This window comes from Larimichthys crocea, chromosome I (genome assembly GCF_000972845.2).
Source record: "Larimichthys crocea isolate SSNF chromosome I, L_crocea_2.0, whole genome shotgun sequence".
Classification (NCBI taxonomy): domain Eukaryota; kingdom Metazoa; phylum Chordata; class Actinopteri; family Sciaenidae; genus Larimichthys; species Larimichthys crocea.
Genome location: NC_040011.1, coordinates 16,186,113 through 16,204,198, shown reverse-complemented (window position 1 = coordinate 16,204,198; position 18,086 = coordinate 16,186,113). Strand labels below are relative to the sequence as shown.

At 40.1% G+C, this 18,086-nt stretch overlaps 1 protein-coding gene across 1 annotated transcript in view; it reads right to left on the bottom strand.

Moving 5' to 3' along the window:
* Positions 1-18,086, bottom strand: part of cntn6 (contactin 6) — a 115,586-nt gene that overhangs the window by 33,648 nt on the left and 63,852 nt on the right. Inside the window, exons 2-9 of the mRNA XM_019267247.2 lie at positions 17,421-17,483; positions 11,359-11,505; positions 7,606-7,729; positions 7,071-7,246; positions 5,065-5,160; positions 2,020-2,223; positions 1,362-1,464; positions 1,030-1,214 (exon numbers count right to left, since the gene is read on the bottom strand). Coding sequence (XP_019122792.1) covers positions 1,030-1,214; positions 1,362-1,464; positions 2,020-2,223; positions 5,065-5,160; positions 7,071-7,246; positions 7,606-7,729; positions 11,359-11,419 — 949 coding nt within the window. The 5' untranslated portion in view covers positions 11,420-11,505; positions 17,421-17,483. The remainder of the gene's footprint in view (positions 1-1,029; positions 1,215-1,361; positions 1,465-2,019; positions 2,224-5,064; positions 5,161-7,070; positions 7,247-7,605; positions 7,730-11,358; positions 11,506-17,420; positions 17,484-18,086) is intronic.

Here is an 18,086-nt window from a genome sequence, read left to right as displayed (position 1 = left end):
AGTATCGGAGGATTCACGTCCATGGAGGACTTTCTCCACTCGGCTTCCAGTGTGTCATAAAACAGAGTTTGAGTCACTGCTGCTGCTAGTCTATAAATCTCACAGCTTATGACCTAAACACGTCTTTTATCAAATGAACCCCCTTGACCTCTCGTGTAGTCTGCTGAAAAGTTTAAATTAAACGTTGAGAAGCAGCATTTAGTTACTTTGCACCAAAGACCTGTAGAAAACTTTGACTGAATCATCGGCTTTAATCATTCTTCCAAGCGAGCACTTGAATTTGAAATCTGTTTATTTCTTTTAAATGCTTTCTATCTCTTGCATTTGTGCTTTATTGTTTTTAATGGCCTACCAACCTCTGAATGTATTATATAAAACACCTTGAAATGCATTTATGTATGAAATGTGCTTCATAAATAAACTTCTCAAACCTTTATGTTTAGCACTCAAACTAAATGCATTCGAATTAAAAGAGAAAAAGTTCTACAAAACACCAAAAACTTATTTGCAAACTTATTTACAGACTGATATCCACCTTTTTTCTCCCACAGCAGACAGGAACATTGGAAACCCTCACTTACATCTCTGCTTATAGAAGACAGCTGTGAATATTCAGTGAAGTCGACGGTGCTTTCCTACGACATGCAAATGACTCCTTTCAGAGCAGTTTGACAGCTGCTTTCTTTTGATTCTATGGAGGTGGTAGATTTATCTTGACATATGAGTAATCCGCTATTCCACTTCAAGCCACTGCTTAATAGAAATATTCAGTACGCCAGGGGAGTTCTTTAACATCGTGATCACACAAAAAACAGAGATAATGAGCTCAAATTAATCTATATTACCCTGACATTATAAGGTTATTTCATGCAGGGAAAATAACTCCCTTGCTTTAGAACAAATAAAAACTGTGAAAGAAATGCTTAGAATTATTTAGTAAAGTGCTGGATATTAATTAGTACTGATAGGTAGAAAAAGGTTAGCTGCCAACTCCATGAAACAGGAAGCAAAGGTATACATGGTTCTTACTGTGGAATAAAAGTTGCCCTCTGGCAACATTTCGTCCTCTGCTGTTTTCGGCTACACACTCGTACACACCGGCATCTTCCGGGCGAAAATATGGAATTTCCAGAACCCCACTGGAGTGGTTGATTTTAATTTTTCCAGGGAGTGGATTTCCATCAGCTCTTCTCCATGAGATGGAAGGCACGGGGCTGTGGAGGTTACATACAAAAAGGTCACGTTGGCCACATGCTCCTCGCTCACACTGACCAGGCCGCCGCCATGTTTGTTGTAACAGGGGATGTCTGACCAGACCTCAGCGCAATGTGAAATGTGGAGCTAATGTTTCTGACACTCACTTTCCTAAGGCAAAGCATTCCAGCTTCACTGATGATCCTTTAGAGACGTGAAGAGTGTCAGGGAACTGAACCTCAATCTTTGGCTCGTATTCACCCATCACCGCTGCGTGGAGGATAGAAGCAAATCATGTCAGTCAAAACACAAAACGTGGACATGCAGCTTCCCGTAACTCATCTTGGATGTAAGAGCTATGGCGCGAATGGCACTGGCGGAGAGCGAGTGTGCGTGTTGACAGCGTATACAACAGCGTTTGGCTTTACGGATGGATGAGTTTGGATTAGATATCTGCCTCCGCTCAAATCTGAAGTGGTTCCCATAAACGGTCCTGATGGGGTTTAGTATGTGTGGCGAGCTCCTTCTGTGTGAGCCTACGTGCATGCTTTTTTTTTTTTTTTTGGTGCAGACTACATTTCTGGTTATGTAAATATGTGCCTTCATGCAGACAGAGAGGGTTTCTCGCATATATAACCCTGTATAGTTCAGAGGCTTTGGGATGGTGCAATATAAAAAAAAAAAACACGCTCCTAAGCAAAAGCAAAAACAGTGTCACGCTCAAGACAAGCGATTTATCTCCCAGGCTCGCCCTCCCTCCGACAGCGTGTCAGTTCAGTGCGTAAGATAACCAGGAGGCAGCAGAGGCGAACTGAGGATTCTTACCGTCCCTCCGCACCACCACAGGGGTTGGAGAGCTGAACACTGTGGCATTGGTCATCATGTTTCTCACCGCACAGGTGTAGTTCCCAGCATCCGAGGCCTCAACTTTGGCTATATACAAGTTCCCCGTCTTTTGAGAGATAAAACGACGGGGGTCCTGTTGCAGGAAGCTCCGCTGTCCGTTAAAAACCCATGAATATTTGATCTCTGTGGAAGAAAAAAAATCAGATGCACCTTTCATTGACATTCCAAAAATGACCAGGACAGTAAGACCTGTAGTAAGAGATATTATTACAAATAAATGATGAGATTTTCTATTTCTGCCCCAAAAAACAGGTATGAGATGACTTTAAAGGAAAAGGCTAGTGATATTTTATACTTTTCCTTTGGTCAACAAACCCCATGAAAAGACAAAACTATCAATGAATTGATTGCACTGTATTTTCTCTTCAAAGGCTCAGCAAAAAGCTCGAGCTTGTTTAGTTACACAATATCTAGGCAGGGTTTTAATTACAAAAGCTGATCAGACTCTAACCCTTGACTGGACGCTTAAAAAAGGTTGTGGCTTTGGCAAACTATGCCGCTGTGGAAGAGTGAAAGCTGCATGGCGTCCCTCACCAACCCAGAGAACAGACAGGAATCAACACATTAATAAACCGTGCTCATTTAGAAAGTTTTTGCCAACTCACATACGAACACTCCAGCTTCATGATTTCACTCTGCAAGCTCCTACGACCCACAATCTAATGGTCAAGCACAGCTTTCTAGTCTATTATGTGCGGGGTTAGCTGGTTGCCCGAAATCACATTTGATTGGACTGTTGCACTGTGTGACATGTTCCGTTATTACACTGAACATTGCTACTGTATTTTCTTTTGAGTCAATCACCTCATGCTGCTACTCTAGAGCCCACAAAATGTGTGTTATTCCACATGTGAAAATAGTCCACAACAATTGTGCTGCAATTGAGTAACATTTGAAGAGTGTCCAGCTGTTTTTAAAAGACATTTTGGGGGATTTTTCTTTGAAAAGATAGACTTGAAATTCAGAGGACAGAGAGAGGGAACGCAGCAAAGGACCCAGGCTGGAATTGACTCATTTCTGACTTATGTCTTCATTGGGAATGAATTGAGTTCCACAGACATTGTAGACATGTCAGAATGTATTAAGAGCCAGACTAGGGTGAAGTTCAGACAGACAACACTGTGTGATAAAATACTGCCCTCTCATGCTGTTGAATTGGACCTCTGTGTTGCTCAGCAGGGGTGTCGACACACGGGGCTCCAGCCGAAGAATGCAGGATTGTACTTTATAGACGCAGAACCTGACTCAACTTTTCAAGCAATGCAATGCAACATAATTCGCTGTTTACCTCACTGTTGTTATAAACGTCTTCATAAACTCGCTCTGCAGTGTTTTGGCATTTTATAAGCCTTTAAACTCATATTTCGTTGTCTCAGTGGTACCTGAAACGACACACAGAATCAGCCCCTTGTGCTTTTTTTTTTTAATGCAGGGCAGTTTTCAGTCTGAATGCTCAATTTGACTCCTGCTTTCCAGCAAGCGAAGGTGGATGTCACGCATGTGCTTACTAGTTCCTAATCGTAGTCTGCATTATAGTTTTTTACAGGACGTATCTATTTTTAGTTGTTCTGCACCTCTTGTCACACAGATTAACAAGGAGGATTCATGTCAAAATACAGAATGGAAAAGAATGATAAGAATGTCGATGCACCGGTGTTAAACACACACAGTAAGAGAAGGGGGGGCAGGATGTCTGCAGGGACTGCAGAGTGAACTTGGCTATTAGTACAGGCCTCCTGTATCAGACACATGACATTCTGCAGTCAGTCCTTTTGACTGGGCAGACGGTAAAAAGTCCCACTCACTTCCTTGAGGGAAAACAGTGAATTAAAATCATTACAGGGAAAGTCAGGGCAGAAACTGACAGACCTTTCATGATTAGGGACTATCAGAGACTGGTTCTGTTTAAGAGCTGTAGTCTCACAGCAACAGAGGACTTGCAGGCACATAATCTCATGTCCTCTGACAGAGTTTGACTCTCAGCACGGCTCCTTTTATACCACTTACCTATTGATTGCTCAAAAAAAGCTTCAGATGATTCCTCTTTTAATAAGGTGCACTTGAGCTCCTCAAGTGACACATCAACAAGCTTTAAAGGAGCTCTGAAAAATTCAAATCTCGCAGCAATAAAAAAAAAAACATCCTTTTGCACCGCTTTTCAATTTTAAAACACCGCAAGCCAGCATTATCGTGCAGTGTAAATCCCACCAAATGTGTGACTATGCTCTGTTTAAGAGGAAAAATAAAGAGATGGCGGCCTTTTTACAAAAAGGGGGGAGGAAAGGAGGGAAAGCTGGAGGGCAAATTGCTAAAGTGTGGAATCCCCACGTGGCCGCAGGATTCTGCTGGCAACAGACAGCATAGAAAGGCTGGTACACTGGCGTGAAATTGCGCTGGTGGGCACCGAATGGCTGCAGGAGTGCGGACCACTTTGAGGGTCTGCTAATCAGCAGCACACAGACACATGAGCCGACTCGCAGCTGTGCCACGGGATAAACGCTCCTCTGGCCACAGCAGCCACCAGCAGCATTTATTACCCGAAGATAACCTGCCCGCATCAAGGAAAAAAAAATGACAGTTGGGGAAGTGGAGCACTGGAGACTTTATAGATGACAGCATGGTCACAGATCATATGGGCGAGAAAAGTGAGCTCAAGGTTAAGAAGTGTGAGGCTATGAACTATAGATGTGAAGGCACGGGTCCGGGCAGGCAGAGCTGGTGGCTGGTCATAAAAAAGTTCCCCGTCTGACAGATAAGGAGAAGTGAGAGGGAAAACAGTGTGTCAGAGTTTGAAACCAAGAGCAGCAGAAAAGAGAAGGTGGGGTAGTATAAAAACAAAAGAGACACAGCAGTGTTACAGGGAGATAATAAGCAGCAGAGTGAGGAACAATAAAGATTGCTGAGGCAAGCAGGAGTGTGAGACTACAGCAGACAATGCAGAAGAGTTAGGACAGAGCACTGTACCTCCGTAATGGGGTGGTGGGCCGCAGAGCAGAACCACGGCTTGACCCTCTCTCACCGACACCGTGTTCCTTGACTTCCTGCTGAAGTTCTGCAGAACTGTTGAATATAAAATAAAATTTAGAAAGGAAACACAACTTTTCTGGGTTTGACAGCTGTAATAACTTTTACCTAAAAGTGACATCCATGGGAAGGGCATTTCATTCTGCTGAGTATTTCCCTGTCCGTTCACGCTGCTTACAAGTCAAACCCGAGAGTCCCCTGTTAATATTACAGTACGCGCAGGAGATCGGGTAGAGGGTGCACCGAAGTGTTCCTCGCCAATCGAGCTCGAGAGATTACTTTCACCTTTAATTAAATGCTGCTGTGCAGTGTGAGAGAATAAACAGTGGGGAGACATATCAATCCCAATGTCTTAGAAATACCAACCGAGTCCCAGGAGGGATCAAGCAAATATCAGCAGTGGTCAAATCAGAGCTAGACTGATTAAAAAATCAAGACATACAGTCCGTCATGCATTGGGATGGTGCTACAGAAAAAGGTTTTGACATGAGGACTGACATTCTGTCAGAGGAAATTAGAGGAAAAACTCATGTGAACATGAACTATACTATAGACATCTTTGTCAAGCTACTTTTTTCAATTTTATCGTGATTATAAGCACTCAAAATGCATAAAGCAAACATGTTGAAATGTACACTGAACATGTGATTTTGACACAGAAACATGAGTAGAGTACACTCAGGGCTTTATATTTGTGAACCATGTGGCACGGCACAGAGCCCAGACAAGTGTGCCCTACCCGGTGTGCCGGCAGTGTGCCAAATGCACTTTTTTGTGTTTCTGTGGACAGACTTCACCTGTAGCACAGATACGGGGTGGGATCAGACAGAATACATTGTCATACATTATAGGTGGGTGCGTTAGAGGTTGTGACAGTCATATTCACAACTTTCATCCCCTTCAAACAGAGGGCTACTTGGGGAACATATGGAGAGTTTTTTTCCTCAGAGGAGACGTATTGTCATCTGGTCACCTGCAGAGCTTCAACATGAATATATGAATATACAGCAGCCACGAGCACGAGCAGATGATGTCTTTTTAAGCTGAATCCATGTTTTTTGGACATGCTGAAGATCCATTGGTCATCATGTTGGTGCATGTAATAACCATCTGCATTCAAAAACCATTCAAGAAAATGAAAGCTACATTAAAAATATTGTCTAGTTGGTTCATGTTGTGTTAATTCACTTTGTGTCTTAACAGTGTGCAACACCACTACAGTTAGAGTGCAGATGGAGCAGATACATGCTGCCTTCAGGTGTAAAAAGAGTCACCAGAGTAAAGGAAAGGCCTTCAGTACCGACTACCTACTACCGTTCATTAATCTTTATACTGTCTGGCTGGCAGTGATATCATAATCAGAATAAAGCTAGCGTGATCACTGTGCCAGCTGGTTGAAATATGTAGAACAAAAACTGAAAGACTAAAAAAAACAACGAACAAGAATGTTTCTGGGATTTCAGAGAGCAAATAAAGTTACCCAAAATATGATGTCATGATTTTAATCTTGTTAGAGCATGTGTGCGAGAGAGTCGCTCTTTGTAACACTGTGTTCCCTCTACCAATATGAAAATAGAGCTCAGTCTGTTACCTGCTGGATTTTAAAAAAACAACAGCAACATCTACAACAAGTTTCAGCAAGGCTATAAATCTATAACTAAGCTACCAGCAAAATGAGTTTAATAGTTAGCATATTAGAATGCCAGTTTTGGATTCATTGATAGTATATTAGCATGCTGGCTTCTAAATGTTACCATGTTGATATGCTTCCACAGTTTAAAATACAAACAGTGGAGAGACAAATGCATCCTGGTGTTTCACTCTGGAAATGATCATTAGTTGCAGCCCTTTATGTCGTGCATAATATCACAACAAAGCAAAGGAAAAAAATACAATTTCATCGTTTTTTACAGTATGCACAGCACATGAACCCAGCATAAACTCACAGGCAAACTGGACCTTTGCCTCTCTGCTGACAACGGTCCCGAATGTGTTGGTGGCGATGCACTGATACACTCCTCCATGATTGATGACATGAGGATTATTGATCAACAGGTTCCCTTCTATGAGGCTGTAGTTTGGATCTGACACTGTGTTTATGTCTCTCCCGTCCACTTTCCACCTGTAGATGAAGATCAGAATGAAACCAACAAATAAGACCATGAAACACTTTTTTGAAGAGGGGTGACTTCACAATTCTGCTCGGATTCTGCTCATACGGTGAAGGAAACGTCATTCTCATTTTTCCTTTGAATGTTTGGAAATTATCCAGAAAACATCCCATGAAGACACACATGCTTAAAAATGTAATTATCCCCCTTACTTCTAATAAATATTTCACTGAAATTAAAATGAAGCCAGTACAGTAACCCAGCTCAGTATCATTTACAGCTAAGCAGTGCACTTTGTACCACACATTCACTGATGCTACACACTCTAGTCTCACCTTAAAGACAGCCAAAGGGCAGGCAAAATACTTACCTATAATGCGGAGGGGGGTTTCCTTTTGCTTTGCAATTAATAAACACCTGCTTATCATCAGTGCTCAGTGGGAAAATACTGTCACTAGGCTCCTGGGTGAAGACAGGACCATGGCGTGTATTCTCTGTGTTGAAAAAACACGTTAGCTGTACAATGGTGCTAAGCAAGTGACACTGAATTAATGCAAAAATAAATCACTCAGCACTCAGAAAACTGTATATAAACTCTACAGCCATATAATTAGCTGTCAACGTGGCTCTCTGAGTGGATTCTGCATTTAATAAAGCCTCTTATGCACATGTCACAAGGCAGATAATGTACTGCGATGAAAGAGCAATTAACTAAAGATAACCCTGTAACATGCTGGATAACCGGAATATTTTATGCAGCCTTCGACACGACTCATGAAGTTGTGCTTTTTCGTTTTCATTCAATGTCAGGTGCTTCCATGCACACAAGTAGTTGTACCAGTGTAAATAAGCAGATCAAGGTAGTAGTTCAGTTAAAGCATACATGGTTTGCTGACTTTCATCAATAACCCAGAAAGCTGTGATGTCCCATGTGAAACCAAAACCCAATGTTGATTTATTATTTAAACCTAACCAAGTAGTTTGTTGCTGCAACCTGACTAAACTGCGACTGAAAATCTAAACAGAAAAAAAAAGGGTCAACTGAGTCTAAAAAATAAAGCCACCATTAACTTTAGGTTTCATGCTGGCTATAGAGAAAACCCAGTTGTTTTGTGTGAAAGTCTGAAAGTGTGTGTGATCCATTCAGACAACCTTACTTGCATTATTTATAGTACATCTTCCTTAAAAGCTTTGTTAAACTTCAGCCTTTCCTGACAATGTGTTGCTTCAAAACAACATAATTGATCTTGATTTTCCACTTTTATAACTGCAGACGCCGTTCCAATTTGGCGAGACGAGAATATTTTAGAAAAGTAGAAAGAACAAAACTTGTACACATTTTGTGAATCTAGGGTTACCATCTAGACTTACAGTGCTAATGGGTTTCAGAGCACAGCGGTGCCATTGTTGCGTTGTATATGAAAAGGGTACGATATCAACTGTCAGTACCTAGTTGTCTACTCGCTGAAGCTAATTAACTAATTAAGCTAATGTTTTTATTTTTTGGTAACCTTTAGGTAATGTAGTTGATGACACGCTCTGTCCTTGGCCTTGGAAGTATCACTGAGATAGGTTGCTACTGTAGTCAGGAAAATAGTTAGTCAGAGATGCTAATGACAGCAGCTTACATTAGAGCAGATAACATTAAGCCCATTCCTTACACTATTGCTCTTGTGTTTTTAGTTATGGGGAGATTAATATGAAGGGACAACTATCCAAACTCTTTATAACTACAGAGTATTGCTCTTATAGCAGCCAAAAAATCCAAAGCTTGACAGGCCTGCTCTGCCTATGTATGGTGTCTAAATTGTGATTGGACAATTGCTGTTTAGTGGAGGAGTCAATTCATTGAACTCAAGCTTTATTACTTTTGCAGTTAACTACTACTGTATAGTAGTATAGTCTCATATAGTATCCTCTCTCTCTCTCTCTCAACTCAATCAATCATGGTCATGGCTGCCAACCATGAGCTGAGATCTGCTCAAAGTTTCTGGCTCTTACAGGGAGATTATTTTCTTTATCACTGTCACTAAGTGCTTGCTCGTGGTAGGAATTATTGAGTCTCTGTAAATATTATAAAGAATTTGATCTAGACATCCTCTATATAAAAAAATGTCATGAGGTATCTTCCGTTATGATTTGGTGCTACATAAATACAACTTCTTTACCAAGAAGTTTCTCTAAGAACTAGCTCTGCCACTTTTTACTGAAACTCAGACTTAGCATCTGGTTCACTGTGAGATCTGTCACACACAGAAACCAGTCGAAGCAATATTACATGTCAGGAGCGATTAGGAAGATTGACAAGTGACCCAGATGGCTAATTGAGTTGTGTTTGATTTCATTACGATCTTAATGCAAGTAGGATAATTCAGTTAAGGCATTTACATGAGAGTTGCAATATCAGAGTATTGCCTTACTCTGGTTATAATCAAATTATTAGAGAGTCTGCAAAGCTGTTGTCTATATGCATGTTGTTTGGGCATGTGTGTCTGCTCAGTCGAGCTTGTTGTTTTGGTTAGCTCCAGCCAAACGATCAATACGCAGGAGTAATTAACCGATGTTGCACTAATTACTCCCGTGAAATCTAACATTTCTTCAATAGGTACTGGAACACTGGTGTCCACCCTCCCTTTTCCTCTGACACCGTGTGTCATACGCCAAGCTGCGCGCCGGTCGTTTTTCTTTTTGTGCACTTGAGAGGATGAGATGCTTTTTTACACGTCCCTAACCTTGAACAGGACAAAGAGAGCTCCCCCCCCCCCATCATCATCATCATCATCATCATCATCATCATCATCATCATCATCATCATCATCGTACTAATGAGAGTGGGAGTCTTTGCCTCAGGTAAGGGCCTTGTTTCCCCAGCCTCAGAGGGAGGTGCTTCATTTTTACCCTGGTTGCGATGTCCTTTAAATTAAACAAATTAATGAACCTTTAATAGCTGGGCTATTTCACCTGGGAAATGATCCAGTGGTTTGTGTGTATGCCTGAAAACAGACTTTGCCCTGTAAACACACCAACTGGACTGACCAGTAGCACACATGCGCACACACACACACATGCAAATTGCAACTAATTCGTTTTCCCGAGAATGCATGAAATGTGGGCTCGGTCGCAGGTATATAGTATGTACAGTACAGCACTCACTGACATTTGCGCACAACCCCTCGTTCTCCTGTGTTTGCAGGCTGCATAGATACATCCCAGTGAAACTGCTGACTTGAGATGAGATGCTAAATCAATGGAAATGGAAGCATATATAACACTACAACAGACCACACTCCATATGCTGTATAAATTTAAATGTGTTTGTTTGATGACTTGTAAACGGCTGGCTTATATCCCTCAAATCTGACTGGGGACATTAAATCTCGCCTGGTTATCTAAGCTTCACAGTTTACCGTATTCAGACATAAAGTGAGAGCTCTTATTGGGATTTTAACTCCTAAGCTGTAGCTCATACACTTATTAGGGAAGTGGAGGCTAACGCTACTCTGCTTCTCAGAGAGAGGAGAACCTCTGCACACCGTGGGGATCTATGTTGAGAACGGGGTGCAGAATAAATTAGTGTTAAGAAAAGAGTTAGTGTGGATTTTTATAGTGCTTGCCACATTTCATGTAAGTGGCAGCCATTGGACATAAAGCAAGAAAATTGCATAATAAAACTGGGAAGGCATAAAGAGACCAGAGAGAGAGAATTCTCCTCCTTCTCTACATTAGTCTCTACTCAAATGTAAATCTTACACTGAGTTACGTTTATCAGAGGTGATCTGAACAGAAACGCTCAAGAATTTCAACATAACCGTCAATCTTGACAACTTCATCCCGTTAAATGACAAAAACAAACAGCACTAAATTCAACTGTCTGCCTCTGTGCTTCGTGTTTGCCCTGAGCTAAGCCCTTTATAACTCGAGGTCTACAGATTTGGCCACACATTTGTTTTAACTAAAGTGGTAGCAGATTTTGCCCAGATATAAAAGCTTATCAAATTATGATCCCTTTTTATACTGTGATCAAATGAAACCAAAATACGCATGAGACAAAGATGAACCCCTCCTGTGAAAGATGTATGCATATCAGGTGTGTCATGAAAGGCGACTTGACTTGGCATCTCACCAGCCAGGCACTCTTTGAGTGACAGAAGGATTAACAGTTCCCATGGCAACAACATCTTCATTTTCCAAGGCCAAAGAGTCTCTTTCTTCCCATCCAGTTGCCAGAGAATGAAGAATATTTCTTAGGCAAACGCTCTTCTGTTTGGCTCTGAAAGAAAAGTAGGGCAAATGAGCAGTGTGGAGATGAGGAGATGCAGTCTACATCAAGCCTTCTGGAGAAAAATAAAAACAGGCTGGAACTTGTGGAAAATCGGTGAGCCATTAATAATTCATTCAACCAAATGAGCAAAGCCAAGATCCCATGCCGATGGACCAGCTAACAGTTGATAGTGGGGAGCTGATATTTAGTGTATACATACTGCTTCTACACTCTCAGAAGCAATTCAAGCAAAAAAATCGCTTTCAGCAGCAGCAACAGATGAGCAGAGCATGCTGCCAAAGGTAATGGTAAGCTTTCTAAAACTGTTGGTTCAACATATTTACTCAAGCAAGATGTGTGATGCATTAAGTGTACGGTATATATGACAGGGAATGCTAATGAACGCAGGCAGACGGACTGAACTGAAGCAGGAAAAAAATCCTTCTGTGAGTAAAGTGATTCCACTTGGAAACATGCAGACTGGCAGCACATCTTCCATGGATCACCATGCCAGGAACCATTGCCATTGATTTAGAATTACAAAAACAAACTTTTATTACTTAAGCAACCTTGTCAAAAAACATTACAAGGGTCACACATTATTCTATTTTGGTGCAGTCTGTATTCTAACACATCTGTGTTTGATACTTCTGTATCCGCTGCTTAAAGTGTCTATAGTTCTTTAAATCAATTTGTTTCTTTCAGTCCATGTAGGTTTAAGACATATATCATATGTAGTAACAGTACATGTATTCATCCAAAAGTAGTTAGTGCAGGATGTTCTGTTAGATGACTTCTTTGATACACCTTCAATTTAGTTAAAGATATCAGTGTTCCCCAGAATATAAGTATCATGTTAATGGGTCAAGGAAATTGATTGGCAAGAAAAATTAATATAAATTTTGGATTTCTTTGCATAACGTTGCTCTAATTTTTGTAACTACGATTCCCATGATGCTTTAGGGCAGGGGTCAGCAATTAGCGGCCCGTGGGCCAAAACTGGCCCGCCATCAATTATATCTGGCCCGCTAGATGACGTTGATTTATTTTAAAATATATATATTTTTTAAATATATCTTTTAAACCTCATGTTTCCTGTCAAAATACAACAATTCCACAGATTTCACAACATTTATTGAAAAGTAGCTGATAAGTAACGTGACAGCAGCCAGAACATCCTTGCAGCCTCTTTACTTGACGCACAGGTCGGAACACTAATTGGCACGTGCGTGCGCTTTAACCTGTGGAAAATAAAAGTGTCCTGTGGCCCTCTTGTAACGGACAACGTGAACAAATGTGTTTCATTAAATTAATAAAACAAAACCAAACAAGGTCGGCTCAAATATCAAATATGAATGTGAATGCACATCAGCGGCAGCTCTGCGCTGCTGTATACATTAGTTACGGCAGGTTGCTAGGGCAGGTTGCAGTGGGCGTAATAACAGCACATAGAAGCAAATTAATCTTTTGAATTAAATTAAATGCATTTCTAAAGTTAAATAACGTTTATTTTTAATAGAAAAATAGAACCAAGTCATGACTGCCCCCTTATAAAATAACACACGCTTCCCTAAAGATTTATCTGCTGAAGTTTACCACATATTAGTCAGAAAAGTCTTACCATTTGTCATTATGTATTTTATATGTGCAAACTAGCGCTCATAAAAAACATCTGTCCTATGGCTCTTCTTTGCCCTTTTCTGTCTGTTCCTGAAGTTAATCATTGGATGGAGCAAAAGAGAACAAATCACTAATCATGAAGGGAAGAAGAGAGAAAAGCCGTGTAGGGAGTGAAGTAGATTTATTCTGCTCTCCATTATTTATTCTAAGAGAGCACAATACTGATCATCCAAGCTTCATCTTGTCAGTCATCATTATTGATTTGGTTTCCACTTTTTTTAACCTTCTGCCTTTTTGTTTGTCATCCTGCCCACAGTCTTGTCATGAGTCTCAATCAAGTATGGAGGGATGGATCAATAAAGGGAGATTTGGTTGATGTCTTTCCTTATGAGACTCACTGGGTTGATATATTCGCCTGTGGAGAAAACCAATGAGAAACTTTATCCATCTAACAATAGAAGATGCATTTCTTTGACCGACATGGGACTCTGAGCTGTGAAATGTTCTCTTCTTTCAATAGACTTCTCAGACTGGTGTTGTTCTCAGTAAACTTTAGAGTCAGAGGTAATCATATGTTGATTAAGTTGCTGTATGAATAGGGTCTAAATGAATGACACAAAACCGCATATGGCAATGATTGTATAGTTAGATGCAAAGCTTTTATTGTGAGATTAGAGAAACTTTAAATCAATGTGAAATGTTTTCCAGACATTTTGTCAAAACGCCTATCTGCAATCAATACCGTTATAGGCCAGCGCCTGTAAGTAATTCCAAATCAATATGATTTAAAATTCAGATGCACTTGCCAGCACCATGTGAGCCAGGAACTCAGAACAAGTCAGATTAGACTCAGATGGAAATACTACAATCTGAAAGTGGTCTCATGATTTTGACCAGCAGCTACCTCAAAAACTGATGCATATGAAAAAGTGTGAGGCTTCATATTGATTAAACTGATTTAATCATTATGTCTTGGTCAGTTTGAGTCTGGATTTGAGTTTAAATTGTAGAAGCTTTGTAATGAGCAGCACACACGAGGTGGATCTAATTGCACTGTTTGACGCATAACTTCAAGGTATTACTGTACAGGTAATATCACAAATTCATGCCCACATAATTAATTTAGGCATGTGAATAAAAGATATATCATTTGCCAATGCGAGGATGCTCAGTGAGGAATTACAGCCATTGGTATTTAGTGGATTGTGAGGATATGGGAACCATTACAGTCCATTGCAGAGGTTGTCTAACAAGCCCCTGCAGCCTTGAGTCATTAACGCACGTGCTCTGCCCAGTGATCGATGTTAATTTATGTTCGCTGCAGTCAGCTGTCCACTTTCACTTTCAAGCTGATCAACTTTATTCTGTCCATTCGCAAACACGTCTTCCTCATTCATTTAGCATTCAAAGTCAGACTCAAGGACCCTGATTGCATTTAGCCATAGACAGGTAGCTATTATGCATAACGTGGAAATGCAGAGGCCACAGTCCCGTAAGGTGTATAAGTGAGGGAGCTGGCACTGTTCCTCTGTCAGATAGCACAAGTCGGTTTTAATGATGCATAGGTCCTTGGCATCCTTGGGGAGAATGTGTTTCTTGGTCACAGTCCAGAAATTTAAAGTAGTTGCTTGTGATCCCCATGATTAATTTATATACCCTAGAAAAAATACAATGGTAATAATTCTTGTGCCCAGCGGATGGTGGTCGCAGGTGTTGGAAATACCAAATGGGATGAGGCCAAGCTAATGGTGCCTGGAAGGGAAACTATCTGTCAGGGATAATCCCTAATACTGTAACACCCCGGCATAGATAATGTGCCCCCCCAATCCTCCACCCACCCCGCCTCTCTCACTAGCCTGTGATATTGAGATAGCTGTGGAGAAATGATTAAACGAGGAATGGATATTGACATGGATAAATGTATGTATCCCGGGTGAAGTATTGCCTGCTTTAATGTTTAGTGATGATTAGCTTCCTGCTCTGGAATAGCCAAAGTAGGCTATGAAAAAAAAGGGAGGTGGAGGGTGTCCTGAGAACTCTGGTGAGCCATGTTCCACTTCATTACACACTGAGTAATTGGTTAAACACGTGACTACAGAAATTAACTTTGGCAGTCTTGTGAGAGGTAATTAAGGCTTTTTTTCTGCCCCTTTTTTGGGGGCATAGCATGATAAACGCGACATTCAACACTGTGCAGGGGCCCATGAAGACATCAACCTGACACCACATTATCATGGCTCAGAGCTCTGAAACATATACCCTCCCTCGTTTTAGTAATTGTTCAACAAAATGCTCAAATTAAAACATGTTTTATCTGTATATGCTTTGGATTGGGGCGTTGTTTTATCAGAGAAGGTGCCAAGCTTCAATAAGTCCTCCTGATCTCAGATTACAGTCCATCTTTAATCCAGTCAGCCTCAAGGGAGCATGAGCAGTGCTGCAGCTCAGTAGGCAAACTGTCACTCATTGTAGAAGTGCATATTACACATCGACTAAGAGGAGGAAGAGAATATTGAAAGCTAACATCCCGTCACTTCAATACAGACTCAGCAAACAGAACTGTGCATGAAGTTCCTGTGTAGAACGTGTGAATAACACCTCAGATATGAGATGAATATTTATGTATGCCCATGTCAGCTTTTGTTGTTATGGTTACGTCTTAAGCCAAGTTACGACCCATTGAAGAAATCAAGAACTGCATTGTATGTTTTGTATTTTTACACATAAAACTCCATTTTCTTTTGTTCTTTAGATGAAAACATTGTCAGTGCTTACTTATTACTGCACTCATCTAATGAAAGTGCTTTCAATTAGAAATCAATAAGAGCTTATATTTTGGTTTCTGCATGTACTAATAATAATAATGAACACTGAAACTTTTAATGAACATGTAACATGTCGCATGCTCTGTACATATCTCAGTCGCATGCATTTTTATCTTAAACATGTGTGTCAACACAGTAAATTACTAGTTGTTGTAGTATTTTGACTAGTTCAACTCTCATTTGTACTCTCAGTCTCTATATGTCTGTAGGTGGGTATGTGGAGGGTTAGAGGTTAATAAGGGAGTTCAAGGATGTGCTATAACAGGGAGCGTTATAAATATTTCGCAGACTTTTGTCAGGAGTCTGCAAGGACTGAATATCTGAATTTTTTTTTTTTTTTTTTTACAAACGCAGAGCTATATGGGTCCAACAGATTGACAATGTAACCTAATAAATTGACGGTTCACTGACTCAAGAAAGTTAATTCAGTTAGTTCATTTGGTTAAAGTGACCCAGTTGATGGGATCTTTACCACAAATGTCAATTAAAAAAATATATATTTATAATGTTATCAGATTTTTTTTAATTATTTTGTTAAACAGCAATAGTGCAGAGATGACAGGAAATGAGAGAGAGAGAGAGAGAGAGCGGTGCAACAAAGAACCAGAGTTAGACTGAACCAGAGACATTGCCATTTATGGTTTGCTTCTTGAATCTAAAAAAAAAAAAAGACTATATAATAATAAAATGATTATTTGGTCCAAAATTCCAGTACTCTTTTTGCACATCACAGTGTTAGATTGAAACACATTAGGTGGATACGGTCCTGACAAGATTGGCTTTGACTTTTACCCTTTTCTTTTTGATGATGAAACAAAAGATGATCAATAATTTCATCAGCATCTTCAGTGATTTAATCTTAAAAAAATATATAAGTCAGGGATGCGCAAAATTCTATACTTTTCCCTATTACTGGCTATCGACCATTTAACAAATCAACTATGTATCAAAGCTCTCTATCTCAATGATGGGATAGAACTGTACTGTCCAGACAGATTAGTATTGCTTCTGTCTTCATATTTCTTCTATTGGACTGACCACAGACCAGTAAGGAGCATTCAACATTGAATACATGAAAAGAAATAATGGTGTAAAAAAAATAAACAATAATTTGTGAAATACCTGAAGAAATCCTTAAAACTCAACCTATTATAACGGAATGATATATCATCATTCTCATTTTCTCTGTAACACTATTCCGCAACTGATTTAGATTTTTGTTATTATTAACTGTTTATCATCACGTCTTATTTATTCATTTAACAGTAAACACTTTGGGGTTTCATATAGCTGTAGCAACAATCACTTATGGATTAATAGAACAGATGGTTCACACACACATTTCACAGAAGAGGAGATTACTGTATGCTAGAAAAGCTCCTTTACCTGGAAAAACAGCTCTGGTCGCAGTCATTTATAGCATATCATAAATCAAGGAGCCAAACAGACAAGCATGTTTTCCACTGATTGAGTACTCACAGTGTAAGTGGAGTGTGCTCGCTCTTTCCTCCAAAGCCAAGACACTATCAGCCCTTTGGCCAGCTAAAGGAGAGAGAGAGAGAGAGAGAGAGAGAGAGAGAGAGAGAGAGAGAAGAGACAAAGTACTGAGATTCCTCAAAATAATATAAAGACATGAAGATTGAAGCAGGAAGGATTTAACAGGACGAATCAACACAATATTATAAATGCAACGTTTATTGAATGTGGTTCATTGAAAGTTGTAAATGCTTCACCAGTTATTCATGCATAAGCTCAAAGGACAGATGCATGACTCAGAGAATATAATAGACAGAATAACAAATAATAGCACAGAAATGGCTACGATGAAATGCTGTTTTTCAGAGATGTTGACCAAGTGGGTCCCCCGATGTTACTGCTCATGTAAAATATATGTTTGTTCTTTATGCCTGGTGACTGATGGATCTCATGAGTGAACTGAAGGCATACTGATCTGAAAAATAATCTTTAACTGTGGTACTGATATATACTGATTGGTACACACATAATCCTTGCAACTCATTAGTTTGAGTAGCATTTCTGTTAGTTAGAATGTTTATTTCATTCTCTCTCTGTCATTACAACAACCCTACCATCTAACTACTGGGGTAGTCCATATTTGACAGACAGTAGTCTCGCTGTTGGAAC